The sequence below is a fragment of the Lucilia cuprina genome, chromosome 5 (assembly GCF_022045245.1).
Source record: "Lucilia cuprina isolate Lc7/37 chromosome 5, ASM2204524v1, whole genome shotgun sequence".
Lineage (NCBI taxonomy): Eukaryota > Metazoa > Arthropoda > Insecta > Diptera > Calliphoridae > Lucilia > Lucilia cuprina.
The window spans coordinates 31448403-31474890 of record NC_060953.1 but is presented as its reverse complement, the minus strand read 5'-3'; the positions used below and the strand labels follow the sequence as shown (position 1 = coordinate 31474890).

At 28.3% G+C, this 26488-nt stretch overlaps 1 protein-coding gene across 1 annotated transcript; it reads right to left on the bottom strand.

Moving 5' to 3' along the window:
• LOC111676601 (ras guanine nucleotide exchange factor P) lies at positions 1-26488 on the bottom strand. The gene is made up of 9 exons (XM_046951720.1): positions 26072-26488; positions 20963-21160; positions 20719-20876; positions 12225-12546; positions 9663-10827; positions 976-1284; positions 701-890; positions 391-627; positions 1-317 (listed from the first exon to the last, which is right to left on the bottom strand). The coding sequence occupies exons 3-9, from the start codon at positions 20753-20755 to the stop codon at positions 268-270; spliced, it is 2310 nt and encodes a 769-aa protein (XP_046807676.1). The 5' UTR covers positions 20756-20876; positions 20963-21160; positions 26072-26488; the 3' UTR covers positions 1-267.

Below are 26488 nucleotides of genomic sequence, written 5' to 3'. Positions count from 1 at the left end.
TTGGAGATGAAGGTGAATTTAATTTTTTGTTTTATTGCATGATTTCTAATGAGAGTAAAATAAATGTATATAATTGTTTAGATAAATTACATAGAAATGACACTTAAGTATAATTATTCATATTAGGTATTTATCTTTTGCATTCAGAAGACATATATTTTGTTTGAGGATGGCAGAATAATTGTTTAATACAATGTACAAAAGTCACGATTTATTTAAATACAAAAAATGTAAATAATTTTATGATAATTTTGTACACCAACTTTCCTAACTCTCCCAGACTTCATCACGTTGCTTGGCAGCTAAAAGTTTTCGTTCTATACACAAATAAATTTCAAAATAATTAAATTAATTACAATTTTATAGGTTTAATGTGTTATGATTTATTACCTTTGGCTTCGCGCAAAACACGCTTTTCATTTTCTCTTTCGGCAGCTGCGGTTTTCAGACGCACTCCCAGTGCTCCGGTCACCAAACGACGCGCTAACGCAGCACATGTTTCTGGGCGGGGACGATATGGTTGTAAAGAAGCGGCACATTTTTTGGCTTTTAAGCGAGATTCAACTGTTGCCTCAGCCAACGGTTTTAAAACAACAAATGGATGTCCCATCGTAAGCACTTCAGCAGCTTTAAATAAACAGTTGAAAGTTCATTTGTATATTTCCGAAAGTAAACCAGAAAGTTCATTAATTTATATTACCTATACGAGAACTACTAAACACAGCCAACGCATGAGTGTCATCCACCCATTTAATATCGAAGCCAGATTCTTTATACTGTGAAAAGACCATTAACAAATCTTGATTTTTAAACTCAACTGGAAAATTTGAAACTTCCAAAACATGCGGGAATTCCTCTTCATTTAAAATCGATTGTTTCGTCAAATACGCCTGTTAAAAAATGTTATAACAGTGTGAAATGTGTTGATGCAAATATTTTATATAATTTATATTCAAAAAAATATGATATATTTACGCTGTAATCCATTTTGGGCAATTCTATTTTACACTTGCCAACGGATGCTGTCAATTCTTGCATAATTTTCGGATCCAAACAATCTCCACTATCGTTGTACATATTTTCCCAGTCATCTTCCTCCTCTTCTTCGGTATTACTATCAATTGATTGTGTTGTTGTGCGTGGTGCATTGGTGTTTATTTTATTGTTGACTTTGGATATTTTTGATTTATCTTCGTTTTCTTCTTCATTAATATGATCGGGAATTTGTAAGACATCAGAAACAAAGGTTTGTTTAATGATACGACGATTACTGCGATTAATTTCCTAAAAATTAAAAAATATAAATTTATTAAATATTTATGCTTTGCAAATATTCTTAAAGTTGGTTATAATTTTTAATAATATCTTACGATTAATGACAATTAAATATGTAGATATTAAGATTTAGTAAGTTTTTTTTATAAATACAATTGAAGGGCTTATTGCAGTAACTCGGTATGCCACAAAAAATAAAATTTTGAGTAAGTCGACATTAAAGTTTAAAAAATTCTCAAAAATTAGGAATTTTAAAATTTCTACTTTAAACACGATGAAAAATCATATGAGGTCAATAGCTATCGGATGCCAATAGATGAACATCATAAATGAAGTGGAAACCACTGTTTAAGCAAAAAATTGTGGCTTATCAAGTTACTGCCAAACAATAATTGAATATATTTTATTTTCAAAAACAAAGTTCTAGTATATTTTTTTTAAAGTGGCTTATCACGTTCTTGCTACAAAAAATATACAAATTTTATTTTCAATATAAAATTTATATATTGTTATATTTTTTTTAGTTACAATTTCATATGATAATAAATAAAAAAAAATTATTCTGCACTAAAAGGCAGGTCCTGTAGGCAAAAAATATTTTAAATATAATGACAAAACACATTCGCTTGGGGTTTAAACTGAATATTAAGATAAAAATTGGAGATAATTCTGCGATTATTCGGCATAGTAGATCATCATTTTGAATATCTGAACCAATTCCGATGCATGTTAGATTTAAGAAATTTCAATTCCATAGTTTCAATATGCTCTTTATGTAATAGGCAAAATGCTTTTTTACTAGCTGATAATTGTGACATGATTTATAATGATTATTGGATATGATTGGATTTTCCAATCAGCAAGAACTTGGTAAGGTACATAATTAAAAATGAAATTATTTTTATGCAGTAACATGGTAAGCCACTTTAATTTCAAAAAATTATATGCCTTGATATTTTGACCAGAATAATTTTTTCTTAATAGAATGTTACTTGTCTTATCTTGTTTTATCACTATAACATAAATAATTATCAATTCCGCTTTTATCTTCATCATTATAGAGGACTTTCTTAAAAAGTGTAAAAATTGTATGTGGCATATCGAGTTAATGAAATAAAAATTCTTACAAATAGTTTAAAATTAAAAAGAGGCATGACCTTTATATCGCCAATTTAAAATAATATACTAAAAATCTTTTTAGTGACAATAGATATGGATCCTAGCAACTCAAAAGGCACATGAAAACAAATTGTGATGGTGGGCGGCTTATCGAGTTAGTGCAATAAGCCCTTCAATTTTGTATTTATAAATTTCATATAAATACAGTTGTGAACAATGAATAAGGTTATTCTATTACTTTTGATTTATTTTTTCAAAAAAATCAATACTGGATTATGAACAAATTTAAAAAAAATGTGTATTGGTGTTTATTTTTTCGCGGACATTTAATTAAGTCATCTTGAAAAAATTAAAAAAAAATTAATTAAAATTGAATATTTTTAATTAAGTACTTAGTAAGGCATCCTTTGTAATGATATTTTTCGGAACTACACAATGGAAATGCCAACCTCTGTCCCAAAGTTATCTTAAATTACCATTTTACAAAAATATCTTTCAAATATTTTTTTTGCAATGTAATTGACTATTCATAATTTTCCTAAATTTTTTAACGAATATTGAATAAAGATCTAGGTTGAACCTCTCGCTTTATCATTTTTTTATTATACAAAGTTTTTTTTTTTGGATCCATTGACTTATAAGGTGTTCTTGCAGTGGACGGAGCGCAGTAGGGTTGGCTGGGCAGATCCCGATCGTAGTTGTGCCAGAACTACTCTTGACTGATCCAATGGATCCTGCACATATCTGCATATATTTTCCTCGTATATACAAAGTTCCTTCCTGATATGCCTCAAGGGAGCATCTAACATGACATTATGTTCCTTGACTGGGATGACCTTCGTTTCCTGGTACAGATGATGTTCCGAGTCCTTAGGGCGGCATTTTGGCAGCTTTGAATGTTTGTCCACTGGGTATAACTGAGCAAAGGTGACCACACTAGAGCAGAATAATTAACCACTTACTCGTTTTATATGTAGCTAACAAGATTTATTTATCCATACCCCAAGTGCAGCCGGCTAGCGCTTTAGGGGCCTTGTTTCTACATCGCAATTTGAGCGTGTTTGTAGTGTCGTGAGGTGATGAAGTAAAGAGGCTATCAGATGTAACTCCTAAGATTTTTGGTGTACGGTCGGAATTTGGACTAAACCGACCACGATGCCTGGTTAGGTTTACTTCCTTCGGCCAGGTGGTAAAAAGTGTTGTTGACGACTTCGCTGGTGATAATTCCTGGTTACGCGCAGTGAAAAACTGATGTATTTCATAGATACAACCGTTCATCAGACCTAATAATTCATCAATATTGTGGACAGTCGTCCTCATATGAAATCACGTCCACGTCTTGTGGAGGTGCGGCAGCTTAGAGAGGTAAAAGTTAAACAAAAGTGACGACAGATAGGACGCTTTAGGTACGTCTTGTTTATCTTTACGGGGTTTGCAACGTCTGTCTCTAAACTCTACGAACGACTGACGGCCACTCAAATAATTCAAATTAATGGTAGTCACAATTTGAAAAATAATTAATAATCCAAAATTACACACTTTTTTGTTATAAATAAATTAAATGTACTACATTATAAATAAATATAAGTTAATTTTTAATAATTAATAATTTTGCTAATTATTAGTAACAGTACTCATATGGGTAGTCACATGGCAAATGAGACTGAATTAAATTCCACGAATACACCCGAATATAAATTTGAATCCAAAAAGTTTTTGATATAGTAAAAAAATATTATACACAGATTGATAGTAAAATATTGAAAAAACACAATATGACAGTTTTTCAACAAACACGACAAATAATTTAATTCAAAATTTTAAATAAGTGCACATTCAAAGAATTTAATAAGCGTTAAAACTTAGTAGAAAAATTTATGTTCATACATATCTGATAGAAACAAGTTTTAAAGTAAATTTCTGAATGGGACCTATTTTGCCCACTTTCAATACCAAACAAACCTTATTAATAGAGAATATTTATGCAAAATTTCAATTGTCTAGCTCCTTTCATGTGGTCTCTATCGTGATTTCAACAAAAAACGTAGAACTGAAAATACCCCTGATATACATTTTCAAGAAAAAGAGAAATTAAACTATGTCGCTAAGAATAAATATATATAAAAATAATGCAGTATTTACAAAAAACATAAATACTGCAAAATACCCCTGATATACATTTTCATTCAAATCGATTATGGATATTTTGTATTTAAACAGAGAGAGAAAGAGAGATAAATACACATACCTATTTAATAGAAACCAGAATTCTAAGTAAAAAATTATAACAATCGTAATAACACGCTATCTATAAAATTACTTTCTGATATAATATAAATTTTTACTGGAAAGCCATATATGAATTCATATTTGTAGTAAATATATGAAGAATACTCCAATATTTTCAGATATCTTATCTAATCTATCGGCTATACAAAATCCAAAAAATTCAAACTGGCGTTCTTTAAATTAAATTCGAAGATTTGCACATCACATTAATTAACCCTATGAAATATAACAACACCTATTTAAATGTTGAGAAACTATCGATACAATTAAAAAAAGTGTTGGTTATCTGAACGTAAAGTTTATCTTTATATTATATATAATTATATTTAACTAGTTCTACAATCTACGAATAAACTGGAAATCTTGTAGGATAATATGAAATTTTGATTTTTGTTTGATTGTTTAACAGTATAATTTTCATAATTTTTTAATGTTAAAAACATAATTAAAACTTTTATTTTTAAAGCATATTTTTATATACATACTGCATATTTTATGCGCATAAAACATTTTCTTGTCAAATATTTCTGGTTTCACTGGTGATAATAGTGCTGTTTTATTTATATTATTTCACTATTTAATATCTTTATTTTTCTGATACTTTTAAGAATATTTACACGTAAAAAATATAGAGAGGGACTGGCCTTATGTTCATATTTCGACCTAAAAGCTCGACTGTATGATATAAAACAATTGTAATAAATGTTTACAGAATCCAGTGTGAAAACACCTCAATATGATAACCTTGGTAAACCATCTTATGATAGTTGTTTGCAGTATGTAATAGGTCAAGACTTCTTCAAGAGATCAGTCAATATTAATTTAAAACAAGTAGGAAAGTATAGTCGGGCATGGCCGACCATATAATACATTACACCATAAGTATATTTTTAAAATCTTTATTTTTTATAAAGAAACTTTTATGTTGAATATTACCATAATTCCAAAATATTTAAGCAATTTATTGATAAAAAAACTAATATTTCTAAATGAGGCTTTATATAGGTCAAATATGGGCCGGTCCACGGTAAATTTGGGAAAAAATATTTTAAATAACAGTTAGTGTTGTTTGTTTCGTAAGAGCCGATCCTTACGAAAATCTGCAGTGTCATTTATACTTATATAAAACTTATTTGTGCCTACCCACTATAGTGGTGTAGGGTATAAAAAAAATTCTCGAAAAACAGGGTCATAAATGTTACGCTTATCACATAAATGTTTCATTTCTTTAGTTTTGTTTACTGCTTAATTGGACATGGACAATACGTTGGGAATATATTTGACAACAAAAATTTAATTCGGCAAGAATTTGAGTTGTCTCTTTGTAGGATAACCTTTTATGATAAAATTAAATTCTAAAAATGAAATTATGTATTTCGTTTTATCACATACATAGTTAAAAACTATTAAAAGTAGCCATACAATCTTGAGATACAATGAATGCTATATATTTTCGCGTGAAAAATATATACAGTTATTGCAATTAATACTACTTAACACCACATACTTAGATAATTATTTCCAAATGAAGCAAGTTTATAAGTAAAACCCGATTAAACAACTAATTTTTGTTTTTGTATTATTTAATATGATTTGAAGGTTTTTATTTGCTTTTTACTACTCTCTACGAGTTTACATTTTGTATATAGGCTAAATTTTGCACCACAGATAAAGGTATATAAGAAATACATGGGATTATTATTAAAACCAGTTTTAGATATTTCAAACTTATTTGATAAATTTAAAGACATTTCTAAAAAGGTGTCCTTGTAATAATAATTAAAGCTTACAATGGCTTTATACTTTATACTTTTATATACATTTTATTAACTTCACTATTTTACTTCAATTTAAATAGTTTAATCAGTGATTCTTTCAATTCATGTTTATTAGAAAAAAACAAGTAGGAAAGTATAGTCGGGCATGGCCGACCATATGATACCCTACACCATGAGTATATTTTTACAATTTTTACTTTTATAAAATTTTTATTTTTTGTAAAGAAACTTTTATGTTGAATATTACCATAATTCCAAAATATTTAAGCCATTTATTGATAAAAAAACTAAAATTTCTAAATGAGGCTTTATATAGGTCAAATATGGGCCGATCCTCGGTAGATTTGGGAAAAGGATATATTTCTAAATAACAGTTAGTTTTGTTGAGTTTCATTGCGATACAAATGGTTACAAGTCAATTTTAGGCGTTTAAGTCATTTTTTGAAGGGGGGTTTGTATGGGGCTAGGGTCAAATATAGGCCGATCCTTACGAAAATCTGCAGTATCATTTATTTACAAACATCAGCACAAACGTATAATACCCTCCCCACTATAGTGGTGTAGGGTATAATAATAATAATAATATAGTACATATACATTCATACATTAGGGTAGAACTGGGTTCATTCGTTATAAGAATAACCCGAATAACTAGAAAACCGAGTAATAGATTTTAAGACATTATCAAATTTTGTTTTCGTTTATCAATTATCTATGATCCCTGAATGTTTGAGGGCGGGTTTTTCTGATAAAGATAATCTTCATTCTCTGGTTAAACCTGTGTTTTTCAGTAATCAGTAAAGTTACTTATGTTGCCAACTTAAAAAGTGTTTTTTGGTCATAAAATTAAGTAAAAAGTATATAAATTTGTGTTTTTTTGTAAAAGACAAAAGTATTAAACATCTTTTTATTGTAAAATTACTGATTAATTAAATTTAGGAAAAAAAGAACCTTTAGTTTCTTTTACTTTAAAAATTTATTCTAAACAAATGATAAACTGCTTTTGATACTTTGTAATATAATAATTCTATTTACAGTTTATTTAAATAGTAATTTTCTTATTATTTTATTTATTTATTTTATTTTTATTTATTTATTTTTACATCAATACATAGAAAGCCTTCTTGGCCAATAATACATGTATCGTTAGATTTTATCAATACTATTATTGTTTTGAATGTTTATTTGCAAAAACAGCTGTTCATTATGTTTTTGACTGGCAATACGAAAAAAGTTAACTGATCTTGAAACCATAACTGAAAAAGAAAATCATAGTCCGCACAAATTTGTTCCGAGTTTAATCTAACAGCAAGTTAAGCCTAGTTTGACTGACCCTTTTTCATTTAAAATATTTGTATTTTTCTGAATTTTACGTTCAAATAAAAATTCGATTTACAGAATACCAAATTCGGTTTAAGAAGTTTCTCGGTTTTGAAAACAAAATCAATTTACAGAACAGAAATGATTATATCAACAAAATTTTTTATTAAAATTTATATTCGGGCAGTATTCGTAGAATTTAACGAAGTAATCAAATAAATAAATAAATTAATGTTGTTAAAATATAGAAAAAAATTGTCGAAAAAAGAGTTTTTATGAGCTAATAATATGTACGTTCTGTTATATATATCTTGGCCAAATTAACCAAACATATATTTAGCAAATATAAGATATTTATTGTACAAATATACACATAGTATAAAATGTTAGGCTTGCCTTTAAATATTCTTATAATTTTAAAACATTTTAAAATCTGTAAAAAAATTGTCAGGAATTTATTTTTTAAAAAAGGTTCTCTGTTTTATTTTTGACCGAAAAATTATTCTAAATAGTGGCAATTTTAAATTTCAAAAATGATGTCCCATGAGGTTTTTAATTTTTTCGAAATCAGTTTTTCAAAACAATTCAAAAAATCTAGTGAATATTTTCATCCATTAACAGTTTGCCAAATTCAGCTGGTTACCTCTAGAAGGAAGTTGTTTTTCCAGTCCTCATTATTTTATTTCGAAGAATAGATACTTGCCAGTAACACACATACACATTTTCTTTTCGTTTTTTACATTAAAACAGGTATTACACTAGACTTGCTGTTACACTAGACTTGCTGTTAGATTAAACTCGGAACAAATTTAGGAGGACTTTAACCGATGATTGTGTTTTTCAGTTTTAGATTTAAGCTCAGTTAACTTTGTTAGTATTGCAAACTTTTCACTCAAAAACATAAACAATGAACAGCTGTTTTTGCAAACAATACTTTTGTAAAATGGAAAATTTTGGTAAAATGTTAAATAAAAATTTGGAACAATAATAAATAAAACAAAACAAATCAGAAAATTGCAATTTACTTAAAATATTAAGTTTTTGTTCTTCCGAAATCATTGTTTTATTGTTTTTGTTAATTGTGTTTTCTGACTTATAGCTTGAGTTTAATTGGCCAATTACATTCAGTTAAACTAAGATAATAAATAACTTTACTGATAACTGGAAAACACGAAACATATATTAAACCAGGTTTAACCAAAGGATGAAGATTATCTTTATGAGAAAAACTTGACCTAAGTACACTCAAACCTCGTTTTATGCCTATTTATTTAATGCGAATTTGATTTAGTGCGGTTTCAAAATTCTAAAATTTTTCTTTGCAAAAATAATTTTTAGAAAAACGCATAAAACGAGGTTTGAATGTATTAAACTAATTTAGGCTATATCTTAGAGCGAGGTCTTAAGTTGGCGATCAAATGCCTAACCTAACCAATCAAGAATTAAATCATTTAACTGTTTATTTTTATAAAACAAAAACAATAAATACTAATTAATTGAGTACTCAAAAATACCTTTCGAGAATTAATTTTAATTTAATCCTTCACCTAAATCTTAATCTTTCTTGCAGTTGAACTCATTTTTTCTTTACTAATTACTCTCCAAAAACTTCTAAATTACAAAAATGTAGTGTAATAACGACTAGATTAAAATATTTCTGCATTTGTGTTTGTATTAGTGAGTATAAAAAATTAATATTTATATTTCGAAGCAAATATATATTCTACATAAAGAATAAATTCATATTTATTTAATGTTAGCAAATTTCCTTCGTTGTTTTCTTTTTTTTTTTGTCTTATTTCATGTACATAAATTATTACGAAGTTTTGTCATAACCATTCGTGTGTAACGGGGTTTAAAACAAACAATATATGGACTTACCTTTGAGGCTCGCTGCAATTCCTGTTCTTCTATATCACATTTTTTTGCTGGTGACTGCTGTGATGCAATATCTTCAATACGTAAATTAGGCAACTTGGTGGTATTATTAAACACTTCACTGTTTAATTTATTAGATTTAGTTTTACTTGATGGCTTGGGCATTGTGTTGCTGTTGCTATTTTCTATAAAAATATTTGTAGTTGTAATATCGTTTGCTGGAGAATTGATATTTGTCGTAGTTTCGCAATTCAAATCAACACTTTTATTTAGAACTGATTTATTTAGAAACTCGCTTTCAGACACGTTTAAAATCGAATTATTAACAATTGCAATATTATTTATTTGATGTTCTTGGAAAGATTCCAATTCATTATTTGTTATAGAATTTACAGACGTTTGTATTTGATGTTGCTGTTCTTGTTGCACTTGTGAATTATTTAAGGTTTGATAATTTAATTGTAATTCTTCACTTTTATCACAGTTGAAACCTTTGGATAAATTAATAATATTTTTATCATTAAATTCACTAAAATTGTTTACATCATTTATTTCTGACGACGAGTATAATATTTGCTGAGCATTGACTGTAACCGCTTGATTTGTTAATTCGTCGCCAGTGTCGTTGTTTGAAATTGTATTTATAGAATCTACGTTGAATTTTTCATTATTTTTAGAAATATGATTTTGTGTGTTTTGATTCGTCGTCGATGTTGATAATAATTTTTTTAATAGACGCTGTTCTCGTCGTTGTTCTTTCGACTCTTTATTCTCTTTGTTTAATTTTTCTTTTTTCTTTGTTATTGTTGTAGAAATATTGTTATTACTACAAGTACTAACGACACCGCCACTAATATTTATTTTGCCAACTTCGTCTGCTTTAGACGATGGTTTCTGGTTAACTGAAGCAGTTGTTGTGTCGTCCAAAGTAATTGCCAATTGTTGGCTTAGACTTTTGCTCGTATCGCTTGTTGTTATTGGTGCTAGTACTGGTAGTTGTGTTGATAATGCTAGCTGTGTTTGTTGTTGTTGCTGTGGTGATGGTGGTGGTTGTTGTATTTGCGTTGTTGCTGTATTTGGTGGAGTTGTTTGACTGCGTCGTGCCCTTGGAATATAAACAGCTCTATCTGGACGTCGTTCACGTCTCGTTTGTTGCTGTAGTTGTTGCCTGTAAAAATTAACATGTGTTTAGCATAGTATTCGTGGTGTTAATGTATGCATAACGAAACGAAAGAATTTTAGAATGAGAAACAGCAAACAAAAAGTACAAAACATACGAGAAAAATAAAAGCAAAACAAATACTAAACGAAAAAATTAACCCCTTTTGTTGAGTAGTGTTAACTAATATACATAAATATTTAAAACAGTGTATGCAAATTATTATCTTTGAAAAAAAAAGATATTAAAAAAAAATATGTTTTTTATAAAAATTCAAATGTTTTCTTCAAATAACACCCCATTCTCCTTCCATTTGTTATTTACACCACTACTAGTGTATCACAAGCAACTTCTATAAGTTTACATCGTCTAAGAGAGGATTTATTTCTCTCACTTTTTTATATCAAATTTGTCTTTTGTTGTTAATTTGTTTATATATGGTTTAACAGTGTATGAATAAAATTTTATTTATAAAGGGAATTTTTGAATTTCCGAGGTCATACTAATTAAACTCTTAAATATAGGTCAAATGTATGCCTCTTTAACTATGAATTTAGGTTAAATATATATTTTTATTTTATTTTTACAAACTTTTATTTATTTAAATGGCTTTACTAATTGAACCAGTTTCTGGAGCCGAAAAAGACACAAATAATTTTGAGAATTCCAAACTAAATAAGAAAAATAAAAGTTTTATTGATTTTCATAAAGATTTTCGAAAATGTATGTTCGAAATTTTTAAATTTTGAGATTTAAATTCTAAAAATATATCAGTTTTCGAGTTAGTTTATTCAACTGTAATCCTCATGGGTCATTTTGAATATAATGCCAAAAAAATCTAGACACTTTATAAAATATTATGAATCAAATTGGAAAAATATATCCATTTTTGAGTCGCAGTTTATTCAACTGTAATCCTCGATAATTTTAAATCGAGTCCAACTTTTTACTCGATAAAATTTCCTATATACCTCTTATTTTTTATTTCGATAAAAAGCGAATATAATATGCCTCTTCAACCCACTAAATAGCATTATGTGTACCAAAAATAATCTACAAACATTTTAAGATTATTTTTTCAGTAACCAGCTTAAATCGCTGGTATGGAATTGACGACCATTCGAAAAACAAAATATTTTTCATTTCTCTCGCGTTCAGTGCATTAATATTATGAATTTATTTTTCATGTAAGTCTTGTTATAGTAACACTAGTTTTTAATGGGTTAAATTTACAAATATTTCGTTTTGAATGTGTATTAAATACATTCAAAATAAAATAATATTGAGTCTTCGGGGTCGTTGACAGTGAGGAAATGTTGATAACAAAACAAAATAAAGAAAACAATAAAGATATTCTCAAAATACACATGTGCCCGAGCATTCAAATGTTAAAGGTACCCACTTACCTTTGTGGTTGTTTTTGCTGTTCCTCTACATGCTGCTGCTGTTGAATTTTATGTATTGAAGTTTGTTGTGTCGAGGTCGTTATATTATTTATGCTAACATTTTCATTTCTATGTATTGGAGAATTGTTACAAGATATTGAGGTAGTCGCCGTTGTTGTTATTGTTGTAGCTGCAGTCGAAGAAGTTATTTCTTTTGTTGCAATGTTAGAAGTATCTTTTGTAGGTAATTCACATGACTCTGCAACATTTCTTCTTATCGTTTCATTACCATGACTTCGAAGAGCTGGTGGTCGATATAAATCTCCTGGATTCGTTTTATTAACTACAAGAGAATGTATGGTTGTTAATTTATAAATATTTTATTTATTTTTATTATTAGTTTCGATTAATTAATGTTTAAACCCAAATTTTTGCATATTTAAATTATGGTATATTGGTTTGTTTTTGTGCAGACATATTCGCATTGTAAATTTGCTGTAGAAATATACATATACTTAATGATTATTAAAATTCCAAAAAAGTATGGCTATTATTTCTACTTGACCTCAATTTTTTATTTATACACAAGTTTGTATAAACATGCATACAACAAATATATTTATTTTATACTTTTCTCTCATTTTAATTTATTTGCTGTTTACCAAAACAAAAGTCCATTAAGTAGACTTTTTAACGCTTTAAATACAGATAGTAAAAAAATTTAAAAATTAGTTTACTATTAAAATCATATATTTTCATATTTTGAAAATATACATATCTTTATATATATTTTTCTTAATTATGAAAATTAAAATAAATTTTTATTGAATATAAATTTAACAACACTAAAATAATGTTTACTATTTAGAAAAAAATAGTTCTTAAACTCAAAATTTACCAATGACTTATTGTAGGGTATTGATATTTAAAAACATTTCTCTTCATAAGCAATATCATGTTTACACTCGGATATTATTCTCTTTAATACAGTAAATGAGTAAAATAAATGTGTATTTTCCACAAATAATATATGTATGTATGAATATATGTACATACTACATATATAAATACATACAGATATACAAACGAATAAACAAAAATCAAAATCAGGTAAGTTTACTATGGCATCATATAAAATGAGGGCGACCTTGAATTTTGACGATAAGTAAGGTGAGTGTACGTACAAATTATACTACATTTACATTTACAAACTAACATACATACATATTCCTATAAGTAAATTTTGTAAAATATTTTTTTATTATTGTGTTTTGTGACCCGGTGTTTTGATTTTCTTTTTTTGTCTTTCTTACCCATTGTTTTTGGAGACATTTTATTTATGGAGTATAAATTCATATTGTTAGTGGTTAATTGATATGCGAAACAATGAATTGCAAAAACAAAAATTCGTTGTGCATAAACTGGATAAAACAATAATATTATGTTTAATGTTTATTATTTAATTAGTGCTCAAAAAAATCGTTTTATATATTGTTAATTAATCAAAAATAAAACAAAAAAATTTTAGTTATAAGAAATATAAAAACAAATGTATATAGGTATGTACCTTAATACGTATGTACACAGTATTTTGATTAAATTCCCAGCAAAAAATAATTGATGTCATACTTTACAAACTACATCTTAATCACATCTAAAAATGCGATTACATATTATTCACTTTTATAAACCAAATATTTCCTTATAAATTAAAACCGAGTTAAAAGTGAGAAAATAGATGTAGAAAAGTCATTACAAATAACATATTTGAAGTACATCAAAACCAGGGAATATTACATAGGCGAGTCAATAAGAGAATGTGTTTTATTTTTGACATCCAAGTTTCGTATTAGATATAGTTCAGGCACGCTTATGTAAAATTTATAGGTTTTTCACCCGAATTTGAAGCACTTCGGGTTACTAGTTGTGATAATTGATCATTCCCCCGATAGCCGGTTCTACGTACCGAAATGACCGAATTATTCGGCCAAGGGCTGTCAACCCCAGTAACAACAACAATACTAGTTGTGATGATAATACTACTACTACTACTTTCTCCACACTTTTTTTGCTGTGTTACTACTAAAAATTTCTAAACGTAAAATTTTGATATATTTACAATATGTATAACTCTCGAATTTTAAAAAAGTACCTCTTATTTATTTATTTATTTACGAAAAACCAACCGAGCCCATAGGGCCATATATAGTTGGTAGACTAGCATATGTTAAAATAGGCAACTTAAATCAATATTACAGATAATTTCATTATTACATAAGAGGCTGACTACAAAAATGAATTGCTTATGTGTACATATGTGTGTGTAAATAACTTCATATATGATAATATCTATTAGCGCTGTATAATTTTAAAAATTCATTGCAAAAAAGTAATAAATACATTAAATCACATTAGTGGATGCATATTCAAAAAGCTGCGTTTTAAATGTTGTAAATCGTAAATCAAAACATCTAAGAGTTCGAGGAAGAGAGTTCCAATGTTTAGAAACTCGCACATGAAAAGATCTTTCGTAAATGGTTCGATTTATTATAGGAATTAAAATTTGAGGATTTCTGTCAGAATGCAAAAATTCAAAAGTATTTCTAACATATTCAGGGCAATTAGCTCTTACTACCTTATAAAAGAACAATAACAAACGGATTTGAACAAAATTCATAAAAGAGCAACCCAAGAAATCTCTTACATAGTCAGACACATGATCATGCATTTTTAATTGATAGACATAACGTATTATTCTGTTAAAAAGTAGCAAACACTTATTAAACTCCTGAGCATTACATCCAGAATAAACTTCAATACAATACAATAGGTTAGACATTAGCAATAGTTTTTCGAATAGAAAGTGGTAAATACAAATTTAAGGAATATAATTTCCTTAGAGTAAAATTAATTTTAGAGCTCAGAAAATTAATATGTTGGGAAAAAGTTAGATGTTTATCCAGCTGAATTCCAAGACATTTGATACATTCAACGAACTCAGTAGGTTCATCATCAACTGTAATAGATAAATGCACTTCGGAACCATGCGGCTTAAAAAGCAGGGTTTATCTTCAGATTATTTTCTCTCATCCATCCAGAAACATTAGATAATATAAGATTTATATCATATTGAAACACATCAAGAAGCTGAAGATGACCAGAAAATAAAAGTAGTATATCATCTGCAAAGAGACCTTTTTAGACCTTTTAATTCTATGAATTGGGATATATCCCAGGAAAAAAAGTGTAGAAAAGGATATAGTATTCTCATCACAACTAGTATCTAGAAGTGTTTCAAATTCGGGTGAAAAACCTATAAATTTTACATTAGGGTGTCATTAAAGGAATGTTGTCCTTTTTTGGCAACTCGTAACTACATCTAATCTTCATTTTAGAAGCGATGTCAATAATAAAACACATTCTCTTAATGACACGCTTATGTTAATTTCAATGGTTTTTCACCAAACCTTAATGTACTTCAAATATGTTATTTGTAATGACTATTCTACATCTCCTTTATCACTTTTTTGGAGTTCATGTACCGATCGGGACTGTTTGGCATCAATCCAATTTGTCCAAGTTTTTATGAAAATAAAACAAAATAAAGTTTCAAATTTTATGAGACGTAGATCTCTTTTATTTAAAACCAAATATTACCTCGTAGAAGGTTTGCAGGTTTTTTATGTAAAAGAATTTGTGCACGTAATGTGCTTGGCGTAGACAACATCAATATCTTAAGACCGTGTAAAAAACAAACTTAGTTTGGTGGCAAACAATATTTAAGTACCGTTAACGGTTTACTCGTTAGAATCTTCCAGCAAAGATGTATAAAATTGGCATTAGATTCTAACGTTGTTAAAAATAGTATTATTCATTAAAAGGAGCAATTACCAAAATGGAGCTCGCAACAAAACTCGCTTAAACAGGACAATATTAGTTTCGAAGATTTAATATCGGGATAATGCTAATGTAAAATTCATAGATTTTTTACCAGAATTTTATGTGAAAATACTGCATTTTTTTCACTATTCTTAGATCATGAAAAATATGCTAATTGCGGCATAATTTTGGAATCAAATAAATAAAAAAATAAATAATATTAATTTTTAAATCTAATAAATAGAGTTTATATTTTCAGGACAACAACTCAAATTGAAAATTTATAAAATATATTTTTGTTACACTGACCTAATTTGGGTTGCATACATACACACATTTATCTATGAGTACTATAAACATATGTATGTGAAGCAAAAGAAATATGGGTGTAGTTTAGTAGGTTTATAACTTTACATTCACATCTTGCGTTATTTATTATTATTATTTTTATCTTTTTCAAACCACATGTTGGTGTAGTTGATTTATATACAAACTCTAGGCTCTAATTACCACAAATGCTCTCATGCAATCTGATATTTAGTTACATATTGTTTTAAAATAAAATAATAATAAAGATGTGGGAATATTGAAGTGGTTATGTATGTAGTATATCTAATGCACTTACCATATTGCTCATTGACTATAAGACTGGCATAACTCAAACATTACCGTCTCGAGAAAAACGACCTTAAACGTTTTATGACATCTTACTATTTGTAAAATTATTTTACAAATATGTAGTAAAAAGTCATAAAATATGTAAAATCATAGCTATTTGTCAGAAAACTGTGAAAAATTAAGTTTCAGTTTTAATGTTTACAATTAAAGAATCGCTTACACCTACAGTAAAAAACACGAATGAATGTAAAGTCGGACAATACCCTACACTAGTAAGTATGTTAAAAATGGGGAAAATAAAGCATTTGATTTGTTTTTTAACTTTATTACGTATTTTTTTCTTATTTTTTTCAAGAGGGCTAATAGGGAAAATATAAATGTTTGTAGAGGAATTCACATCTACTTTATGTTATTTATGTAGAATTTAAGAGTTTTTAGTGTTTATAAGTAAATTTTGATCTTCAAGTCATTTTCTGAAGGGAGTTTGTATGGGGGCTAGGGTCAAATGAGGCCAATCATTACAAAAATCGGTAGTGTCATTAAAAGATCTATAAAATTACGTTTTTACGAATTTTAGCGATATAATAGAACATTTAACTTAATTATAAGCCCAAAGGCCCTATTCAGGGTGACGGTTGTATAGGGGCTAGTCGAAATAATGGATCGATTTTATCCATTTTCAATAGTGCCCAATTTGATCCAATTGTCTTGAAAATTGGGACCTAGACCTTGCGCACAAAGTTTACATGGACAGCCAGCCACTAAAGTAGTGTAGGGTATAAACGACAGTTTTTTAAAAACATAAATCACAATGTACGTATATCATTGAAAGAATATCGGTATTTTAATGTTTTTATAAACGAAACTAAAAAATGAGCAACATTCTATGACTATGTATAGCTAATGTAAAATTCATTTATTTTTCACTAAACTTGAAAGTACTTATTTGTTCTATATCCTCATTTTTTTTAGTACATAATAGACATTTTTGAAATAATGCAATATGAAATAGTTTTCAACGAATCAGTATAAAAAATGAAGTTATACCAATTTTGAAGTAAATTTTATATGCAAAAAAGCATTGCATAATTTCAAAACTATATACATACACACATACGAAGATAAATATATAAACCGCACACATATTAACAACTACATATTTATTACATTCGTATCATCCCAGTAAGCACTGATACTTGATACTAAATAGGGAATTATTTAATTCATTCAACTTTTATATTAAATTTAAGAATAAATCGTAAAATAAAAAACAAATTATGTATGTCATAGCAATAGTGCTTAAGTAGTTACGTATTATAGACTATAAATTATAGTCTATAGCATAATCGTATAGAGTATAAAAAAATATCAAAAACCAGGGAATTGTTCTAACGTAGTTATTAAAAAAGTTCACACATTAAACAGAATAAGTTTTCATTACATATTTTCAATTATTTTGGAAAAATTCATCTTATTCTTTTGTTAAGTTGTTTTAATAATTGATTATAGCTGCGGACATACTTCATAATATAATTTTTAATAAGGGAAGTATCCCTCACAATTGCAAAAAAATATTTATATAATTACTGATACATCATCGCCCAGATCAAACCGTTAATGTTTGAATTATGCATTTTGGGTACAATGTTTTCTTGCCATTGATTAGATCCACTAGAAAAGAGATTTTTGGAAATTTGAACGTTTAGGGTATGAAATGGGTAAAAGAAAGAGTCAAAGTGTGTATATTTTATAAATTGGTGTTGGTGCGTGATGTTTTTGATTCCAAATGACCCAAAAAATTATACTAATTTTATGCAATTACTTAACTAAAAACTGTAAATCTGGCGTTTATACTAGCACAACTTTGAATTTTGAAGTACATATCGAGGGATTTTATTCAATAGTCTCTATCTAAAAAAACACAAATTTTAAAAAGTCTGAAAACAGTTATTTCACTAATTCTTTAAGACTTAAAATTTTTCTTATATAATATCTTCAATAATGAAATTGTGAAATTAAAATGTAATTTTTTTTATTATTTGCAAAATTATTAAATATTTTTATAAAAAAATTGATAATAATTTTTAATATCAATTTATATTATATTCTATACAATTTATTGGCGTAAAAGAAATCAAATTGTTAAAAAAAAAACAAGTAAGAGTTCTATATTCGGCTGTGCCGAATCTTATATACCCTTCACCATGATGTGTTTAAAGCCTTTTGTACCTTTTGAAGAACGAAAAAGTACCAAAAAGTCCCCATCTATGGGTCCTCAGTTAATCCGGGCCATACAAACTTAATTACATGTTCCTAGGTTCAATATTGTAGAAATTGTAAAAAGTACCTTTTGAAGAACGAAAAAGTACCAAGAAGTCCCCTTTTACTGGTTCTCACTTAATCCGGGATATACGAACTTAATAACATGTTTCTAGGTTCAATATTATAGAAATTTCAAAAAGTACCTTTTGAAGAATGAAAAAGTACCAAAAAGTACCCTTTCATGGGTCCTCACTTAATCCTGGCCATACATACTTAATTACATGTTTCTAGGTTTAATATCGTAGAAATTGCAAAAAGTACCTTTTGAAAAACGAAAAAGTACCAATAAGTCCCCTTTTATGGGTCCTTACTTAATCCGGGCCATACATACATAATAACATGTTTCTAGGTTTAATATCGTAGAAATTGCAAAAAGTACCTTTTGAAAAACGAAAAAGTACCAAAAAGTCCCCTTGTATGGGTCCTCACTTAATCCGCGCCATACATACTTAATTACATGTTTCTAGGTTCAATATTGTAGAAATTGCAAAAAGTACCTTTTGAAGAACGAAAAAGTACCAAAAAGTCCCCTTTTATGGGTCCTCACTTAATCCGGGCCATACATACTTAATTACATGTTTCTAGGTTCAATATTGTAGAAATTGCAAAAAGTACATTTTGAACAACGAAAAAGTCCCCTTTTATGGGTCCTCACTTAATCCGGGCCATACATACTTAATTACATGTTTCTAGGTTCAATATTGTAGAAATTGCAAAAAGTACCTTTTGAAAAACGAAAAAGTACCAAAAACTCCCCTTGTTTGGGTCCTCACTTAATCCGGGCCATGCATACTTAATTTCATGTTTCTAGGTTCAATATTATAGAAATTTCAAAAAATACCTTTTGAAGAACGAAAAAGTACCAGAAAGTCCCCTTTTATAGGTTCTCACTTAATCCAGGCTCTACATACTTCTATTTCTAGCCAATAACAAAACATTAGTGCTGCTCTCGCTCTGCTACTCTTGCTCTGCTGCTCTTGCTCTGCTTTGCTTTTATAAACAAATTACAATAACAATATTTACCGTATTGTTATGTATTTTGTTTTTGTTTTTTGCAGTTTCTGTCTGAGCATGAATAAAAAATCTAAATTTTATATGAAATTTTCAGAGGTTGTCTCGGCTTTTTGCTCATATCTCCGTTATTTATGGACCGATTTTGCTGATTTTAAATAGCGTTCTTGCCGGTCGTATGTCTGATAGAATTATGGAAGATTCGGATCTCGCAGATATCTGGGGTCTTCTAAAAACTGATTTCAACAAACATACAGACAGACAGACGGACAGACAGACAGACGGACATGGCTTAATCATCTCCGCTACCTATAAGGATCCAGAATATATATACTTTATAGGGTCGGAAAATTATATTATAGAAATTACAAACGGAATGACAAACTTATATATACCCTTCTCACGAAGGTGAAGGGTATAATTAACAATTTTAAGTTTTAGTAGAATGTATGTGTGGTTATGGGCAATAATTGTGTAGATTTTAAATATTTTAATGGATTTTTGCTCAGCATGACCAAAGCTTATTTTGCAACAGAAAATTTTTAAACTAATAGCAATTTTTAGGAGAAGATAGTGAGTTTTGCATACAGTTTTGCCATTAAAATCTTCTTTTCAAAAAATAGAGAGATAGCGACTATTGAATATAGCCTTTCTATATATAAAATTATAAAAAATGTTTACTTACATTTATTAGTATCAATGATATTCCTTTCAACGCCCATCTTTTTATCTCGTTTATTTATCGTTGTTCCAATATTGTTGTTCAAAAAATGTGATGGTTCTACTCGTCTATTGTCGCTGCGCCAACTTTTCACCGGTGTTGGGTTTGTATGTTTATGACGTCTGAAAAGAGTTGTAAGCAATATAATTGGTAAATATTCCATTCTAATTATGTATTGAAAAGCGGAAAACAGATTTTACAAACTTACGTTTCAAAATTGGCGGCCGCTGCAGTTTCGCTGTATTTGTGTGGATCTAAAAGTTGATTTTTAAAACAAATTACTGTACGTCTAAATGGTCCCTGTCCAACTGAGAACGTAAAGAGATCGTATTTATTTCGAAAATTCTCACATGTTTGATGAATTAGAAATCGTCGAAAATTATTAACAGGAGGGAAAAGTAAAACACTGCAATGAATAAAAAACACATTATACATATATTCAGATAAACATATTTTTTTATTTATTTGTAGGAGAACAAACAAAATCTTATAATTTGAATTTGAGAAAAACTAAACAAATACCATAGGAAATCTGAAATTGAGGTAATAATAAATAAAATATGTATTGCACAATATTTCGAAGACGAAAAATTACAAATTAAACATAAGAAACAACAAAAAATATAATCGTTAAACAACAAGCAAAAAAATATTAGCACAGTATGACACGAGATTGTTGGTATTTACACCTAAGCCTCGATTAAACATTGACTAAAAGTAAATGTCTCTTTGAAGAAGAATTAAAATTTTTAAATTCATACATTATCGAGCATTCTATTCAATTAGTTCTTATTGTTAAAGTTTTATATCAAAATAGTAAATTTTTATTCAGTAGCTGACATTTAAAGCCGTTAAAAATGGGGAGTAGTATATATATTTTGATAATTTGAATTGCTTTTAATTGTGTGCTTAAAACATAAATGATGTATATAACATAAAAACAAAAAAAATCATTCAGTCAGCTTGCGAATTGTGGCAAATGAAAAGACCAACAAATTCAACCAACCAAAAACAACCGAATCAAAAAGTAAATGAGGTTTTGTCGTTGTAACCGTGTTAGCAAGGCAAGTGTGCAGTCTTTTGGAGAACCAGCAAGCAAACAAACAGGTTTCATTGCATTATTTGGGACTTGGTACAAGGTAGTTTACGTGCAACATGCCTTGCAACAAAAACAACAACCACAACAAACCGATGCGAATGTAAACACAAAAAAATACCACTTTAAATAACGCGGAAAACCAAATCTAATGTTGAATGTAACGTAATATTTTTCTTTTAACTTTATTCAATACAGACACGTTAGTTAAAAAAATACACATATTTACATTAGGGTGTCCTTTTTTGAATTTCATGGAGTGCTGATCTGAATAGTTTCGTAATTTCTTAACATTGTAATTATTCTAATTTAAAAGAATAAATTCCAATAAAGCAAAATACGCAAAAGGTTTTCGATGATTTCAAGAAAGCTCACTATAAATTAACTTAATGATCTAATTTAAGAACAATCCATTTCCCAAATTTTCTTAACTAAACCTGGAGCTAAAAGCGATCTTTTCCCATATAAAACCATTCAATATTTGAAATTGCTTAATATTCTTAAAAATCCAAATTACATAAAAAAACTCCCTAATGCGATACATGAAGTTATTGAATAGTTGAATAGTAACTTGAACAGCTACCAAACAAGTATGTTATAAGGAGAAACAAAAAAATATTCGCCTAAAAATGCAATTGGGCTACATTACTATCCAGTTAAATCATTCACTATTTAAAAAACAAACACTAAAACTAAATTAACAACTATTAGTACGTAATGAAATCAAGTTATTTTTTATTTCTAATTTAGTTTTAATACACAGAAAAAATTAATATACATATAACTGGAATGAATTATGTAATAAATTGAATGAATCGAACATGACTTTTTTCCCAAACCATTTTCATTCAAAATATTAAAAGTTCATAGAATTTATTAATGTGTACATGACATTTTTTTTTAATTTTTACTTAAAATTGAAATGTTGAAAAACAATATCTTAAATAAGATAACATCAGCAAAGTTGAATATCTATTCTTCATAAAATTCCGCCAATTATGCGCAGATTTGCTAAGAAAATTTAAAAAAATCTTTTAACAAACAGAAAATAAAAATATATTTGAAATACATTAAGATTATGTTTGAAAAAATAAAAATTAAAATATTCATACAGTTTAGGAATTAATTATTAAATATTATTAACTTTTATCAATGAAAGCAATTCATAACATTTATGCTGATTACTTTTTTCTGTGTATGTTTACGCTTTTTTAATAAATTCTTTAATATTTTCCGATAATTATTTAAATTAAAAAAAAAACGGTTTGTTTACATGAGCAATGAATCCAATTTGTTTGGCCCAGATAATTTCTTGAGAGTTTCTTAGATTATTACCCATTATATATGTTGTATAAAAATATTATAATTAATTACATAATGCACATTTTTAAGGAATCCAGAGATTTTATTAAAATAAATTTATTTTAGTGGTGATAAAGCGCCACAATTCATCAAACAAAATTTTGTATTTTGTTAAAAAAAATATATGGAATATCAGAATTTTAATTCATATGAGCAATTTCAGTGTCAAGTATAAAAAATTTATTTGGATAAATTTTTAACCAAGGTTAGTATTGGATAGTAGATCAGACACAAATTTTTAAACCATTTCATTTAAGAGTTTGTAGTCACTTAGTGGGATGCAAGGGGCATAACTATGATGTACAACTTTGTTAAGACCTTCATTTGGATGTATGGATGTACATTTCCCTCAATGGACCGATTTTATTAACTTTCAATTATTCACGTCCTTGGGTCAAAAGGAGAGAATGTTCCATATTTCATCAAAATATCTTCAAAGTTTCGAATTTAAATATCTAAATTAAAAGAGACGCTCTGTGGAAATTATATAAACAAATATTCAATCCTAAATTACCTGTAAAAAATATATTAAGACTCGTAACGCGATACAGTTATTCGACGCCATAAATAATAAAAATAATAATGGGCCGATCGTCGGTAAATTTAGGATAAGAGTATATTTTTAAATAACAGTTAGTTTTGTTGATTTTCATTACGATACAAATGGTTACAAGTCAATTTTAGACGTTTAAGACTTTTTTAAGGGGGTTTGTATTGGGGCTAGGGTCAAATAAGGGCCGATCATTACGAAAATCTGAAGTGTCATTTATACTCACATAATACTTGTGCCAATTTTAAGAGATATAATAGTGTATTTGACGTAATTATAGCATAAAAAGCCCAAATCGGGAGGTACGGTTGTATGGGGGCTATGTGAAATAATGGACCGAATTCAACCATTTTCGTTCCTGTGCCAAAAAACAAGCTTGGTTCAAATTTCATCAAATATTTTTGTGTGTTACAAACATCAGCACATAGGTATAATACTCTCCCGGCTATAATGATGTAGGGTATAATAAGATTAAATAAATGAAATACACGACAGCCTGCCTCCCCTTATGCAAAAAAAGAAGATTTTCAACCTCACAAAAAATGGATGCTTGAGTCTCCCCTTAAAATATTCGCTGTTATATAATATTGTTACCCAAAATATTTTGGATTTAGTGTTGTCCGTTTGTGAACTGTACAGTTTTCTAGAAGAAATCATATGGGAGATATGATTTTTCATGTTAGGTTAGGTTGTTGTTTTTGTAACAGGTTGGGTGTAACTGGATGTTCTTCCCTGGGGAAAAAACTTCCGGTTGATACATCTGTTGCTGAGTTGACAATCTTTGGCCGATTGAGAATCGGGTCGTTCCGGAGCGGAGATCCAATTGTCGTGGAACGTTAGGTTAGGTTGATAGGAGGATGTATATTTCATCAAATCTGAAGAAATACACCTAGGCAGCGCTCCATATTAAAAAAGAGGGAACTGAATGAATTATTTTACAGTGTCCAGAAACTCAGTATCCTATACGCAATTCCTAAGAATCTTCTAAACAGTGTTATTCAGGAATGTTATTTCGGAAATAACATCACTTCTAAGATACATGGAACTTCGACGAATGCCTGACAGTGGCAAAAAAAGTGCTTCAAAGTTTCACTGTCCTCTCCGCATGCTCTACATATGTCTGAATGGTTTTGCGTTTGTCAGGTTAACTGCCTTGAGCTCCCTTTCCTTTAAAGCTATTAAATTCGCTCTTTCGTTACCGACTACTCCTGAGTGGGCTGGTACCCATATTATGTGAAACTTACCTCTAGCAGAGTATTCAGTTAAAGCTTTCTTTCAATCCAATACGGTCTTAGATTTAGTTCTATCTTCTGAGTTTTCATGTTCAATTCAATATTTTACCCAGCTTCAAAAAATCTGTGATTTATGATGGTTCCTAAAATATTTCTAATCTATCGATGGCCGTTCGTAAGCTTAACAGGTTACAAAAAATTGATGTGCAAAATTTTCAAAATTGTGTATACATTTTATTTATATTAATGAAAAAGCTAACAGTTTTAATTTATATTTATTTTATTAATATATATGATAAATACATCATTGTTCAAATTGGTATATTTGAATATATTGTTTCAAAACAAAACTAATATTTAAAACAAAATAATTAAATAATAACTTTCTTTTTAATTTAACGGTAATCGCTAGACTTTATCAATCTAATATGAATGCATTTTTCTTCTTAAATCCTAATACACCTACATACGTATGTACAACAGCTCACTTACAATAGACTCCAAAGAATGTAAACTTTTACTATAAAAGCAAAAAATATTTGAGTCATAAAACATATGCCACCCTAATGTATATGTATAAAATTTCTACTGTCATTCAACCTATGATTTTATAACGTAACACTAAAGGTCAATGAACGAATTGTAAATAATAAACAATAACTTTTTAATTTATTGAAAAATGATAATCGATTTGTACCTATTTAATATCCAACTAAAAGCAAAATTTTATTTCCCATCTTCAGTTCTAATTAGAATTCCAATTCATTGCATGAAGCAATACTATCTGTTTAGAATACAATTAGACAAATTAGACCAAAGATCTATTAGAAATGCAAAAGCAAAATATACAAAAAAAAACGATAAGATTCTAAACGTATATAGGTGCATACATATATACATATGCGTGTATATGTATTATTATATATACATATTGTACATACATGTAGACTACACATGTTAATTAATATACATATCGTTCTTTTGGTATGTATGGCATTTAATTTATGTGTAGATATTTTATGTGTATATGAATGTTTGGATGAATGTGCTGTATATGTATATAAATTATTCTCTTACCCGTTATTGTGGCGCTGCTTTAGGAAATGTTCAATATCACAGTTAACATTGTTAATAAATTCCTCATCAGCAATAGACAGATTTGTGATATTTGTTAATTTTCGAAAAGACGGATGATGTTGCTGATCCACCTCCAGTTTTGCAATGTCTGCGGCTCCTTCACAGCCGCTATAACCGTATTACCAACGTCAACGTAGACGCTGTCACAAGGCAAAAAAATGAATTTAAACACTTAGAATTCTTAAACAGAATCCGAAGGAAAATCTAACTAGACTAGAGTATTTTCTTATTAAATTAAAACAATTAAAATTACAATTCGATTTTTTATGTAAATTTGTATAAAATTTTATTTTTTAAATTTTTGCACCACACAAATTAGAATAGAACAACGAGAAATAATTATTACAACAAGAACAA

What these genes read in the sequence shown, in the direction of transcription:
- LOC111676601 (XM_046951720.1), bottom strand. Translation starts at nt 20,755, where the DNA reads ATGGGCGTTGAAAGGAATATCATTGATACTAATAAAT. An exon ending in AATTGCAGCGAGCCTCAAAG is followed by an intron (nt 1,285 to 9,662) that starts GTAAGTCCATAT and finishes TTTAATTTTTAG; the next exon opens with GAAATTAATCGCAGTAATCG. An exon ending in TGTTTTGCGCGAAGCCAAAG is followed by an intron (nt 318 to 390) that starts GTAATAAATCAT and finishes ATTTGTGTATAG; the next exon opens with AACGAAAACTTTTAGCTGCC.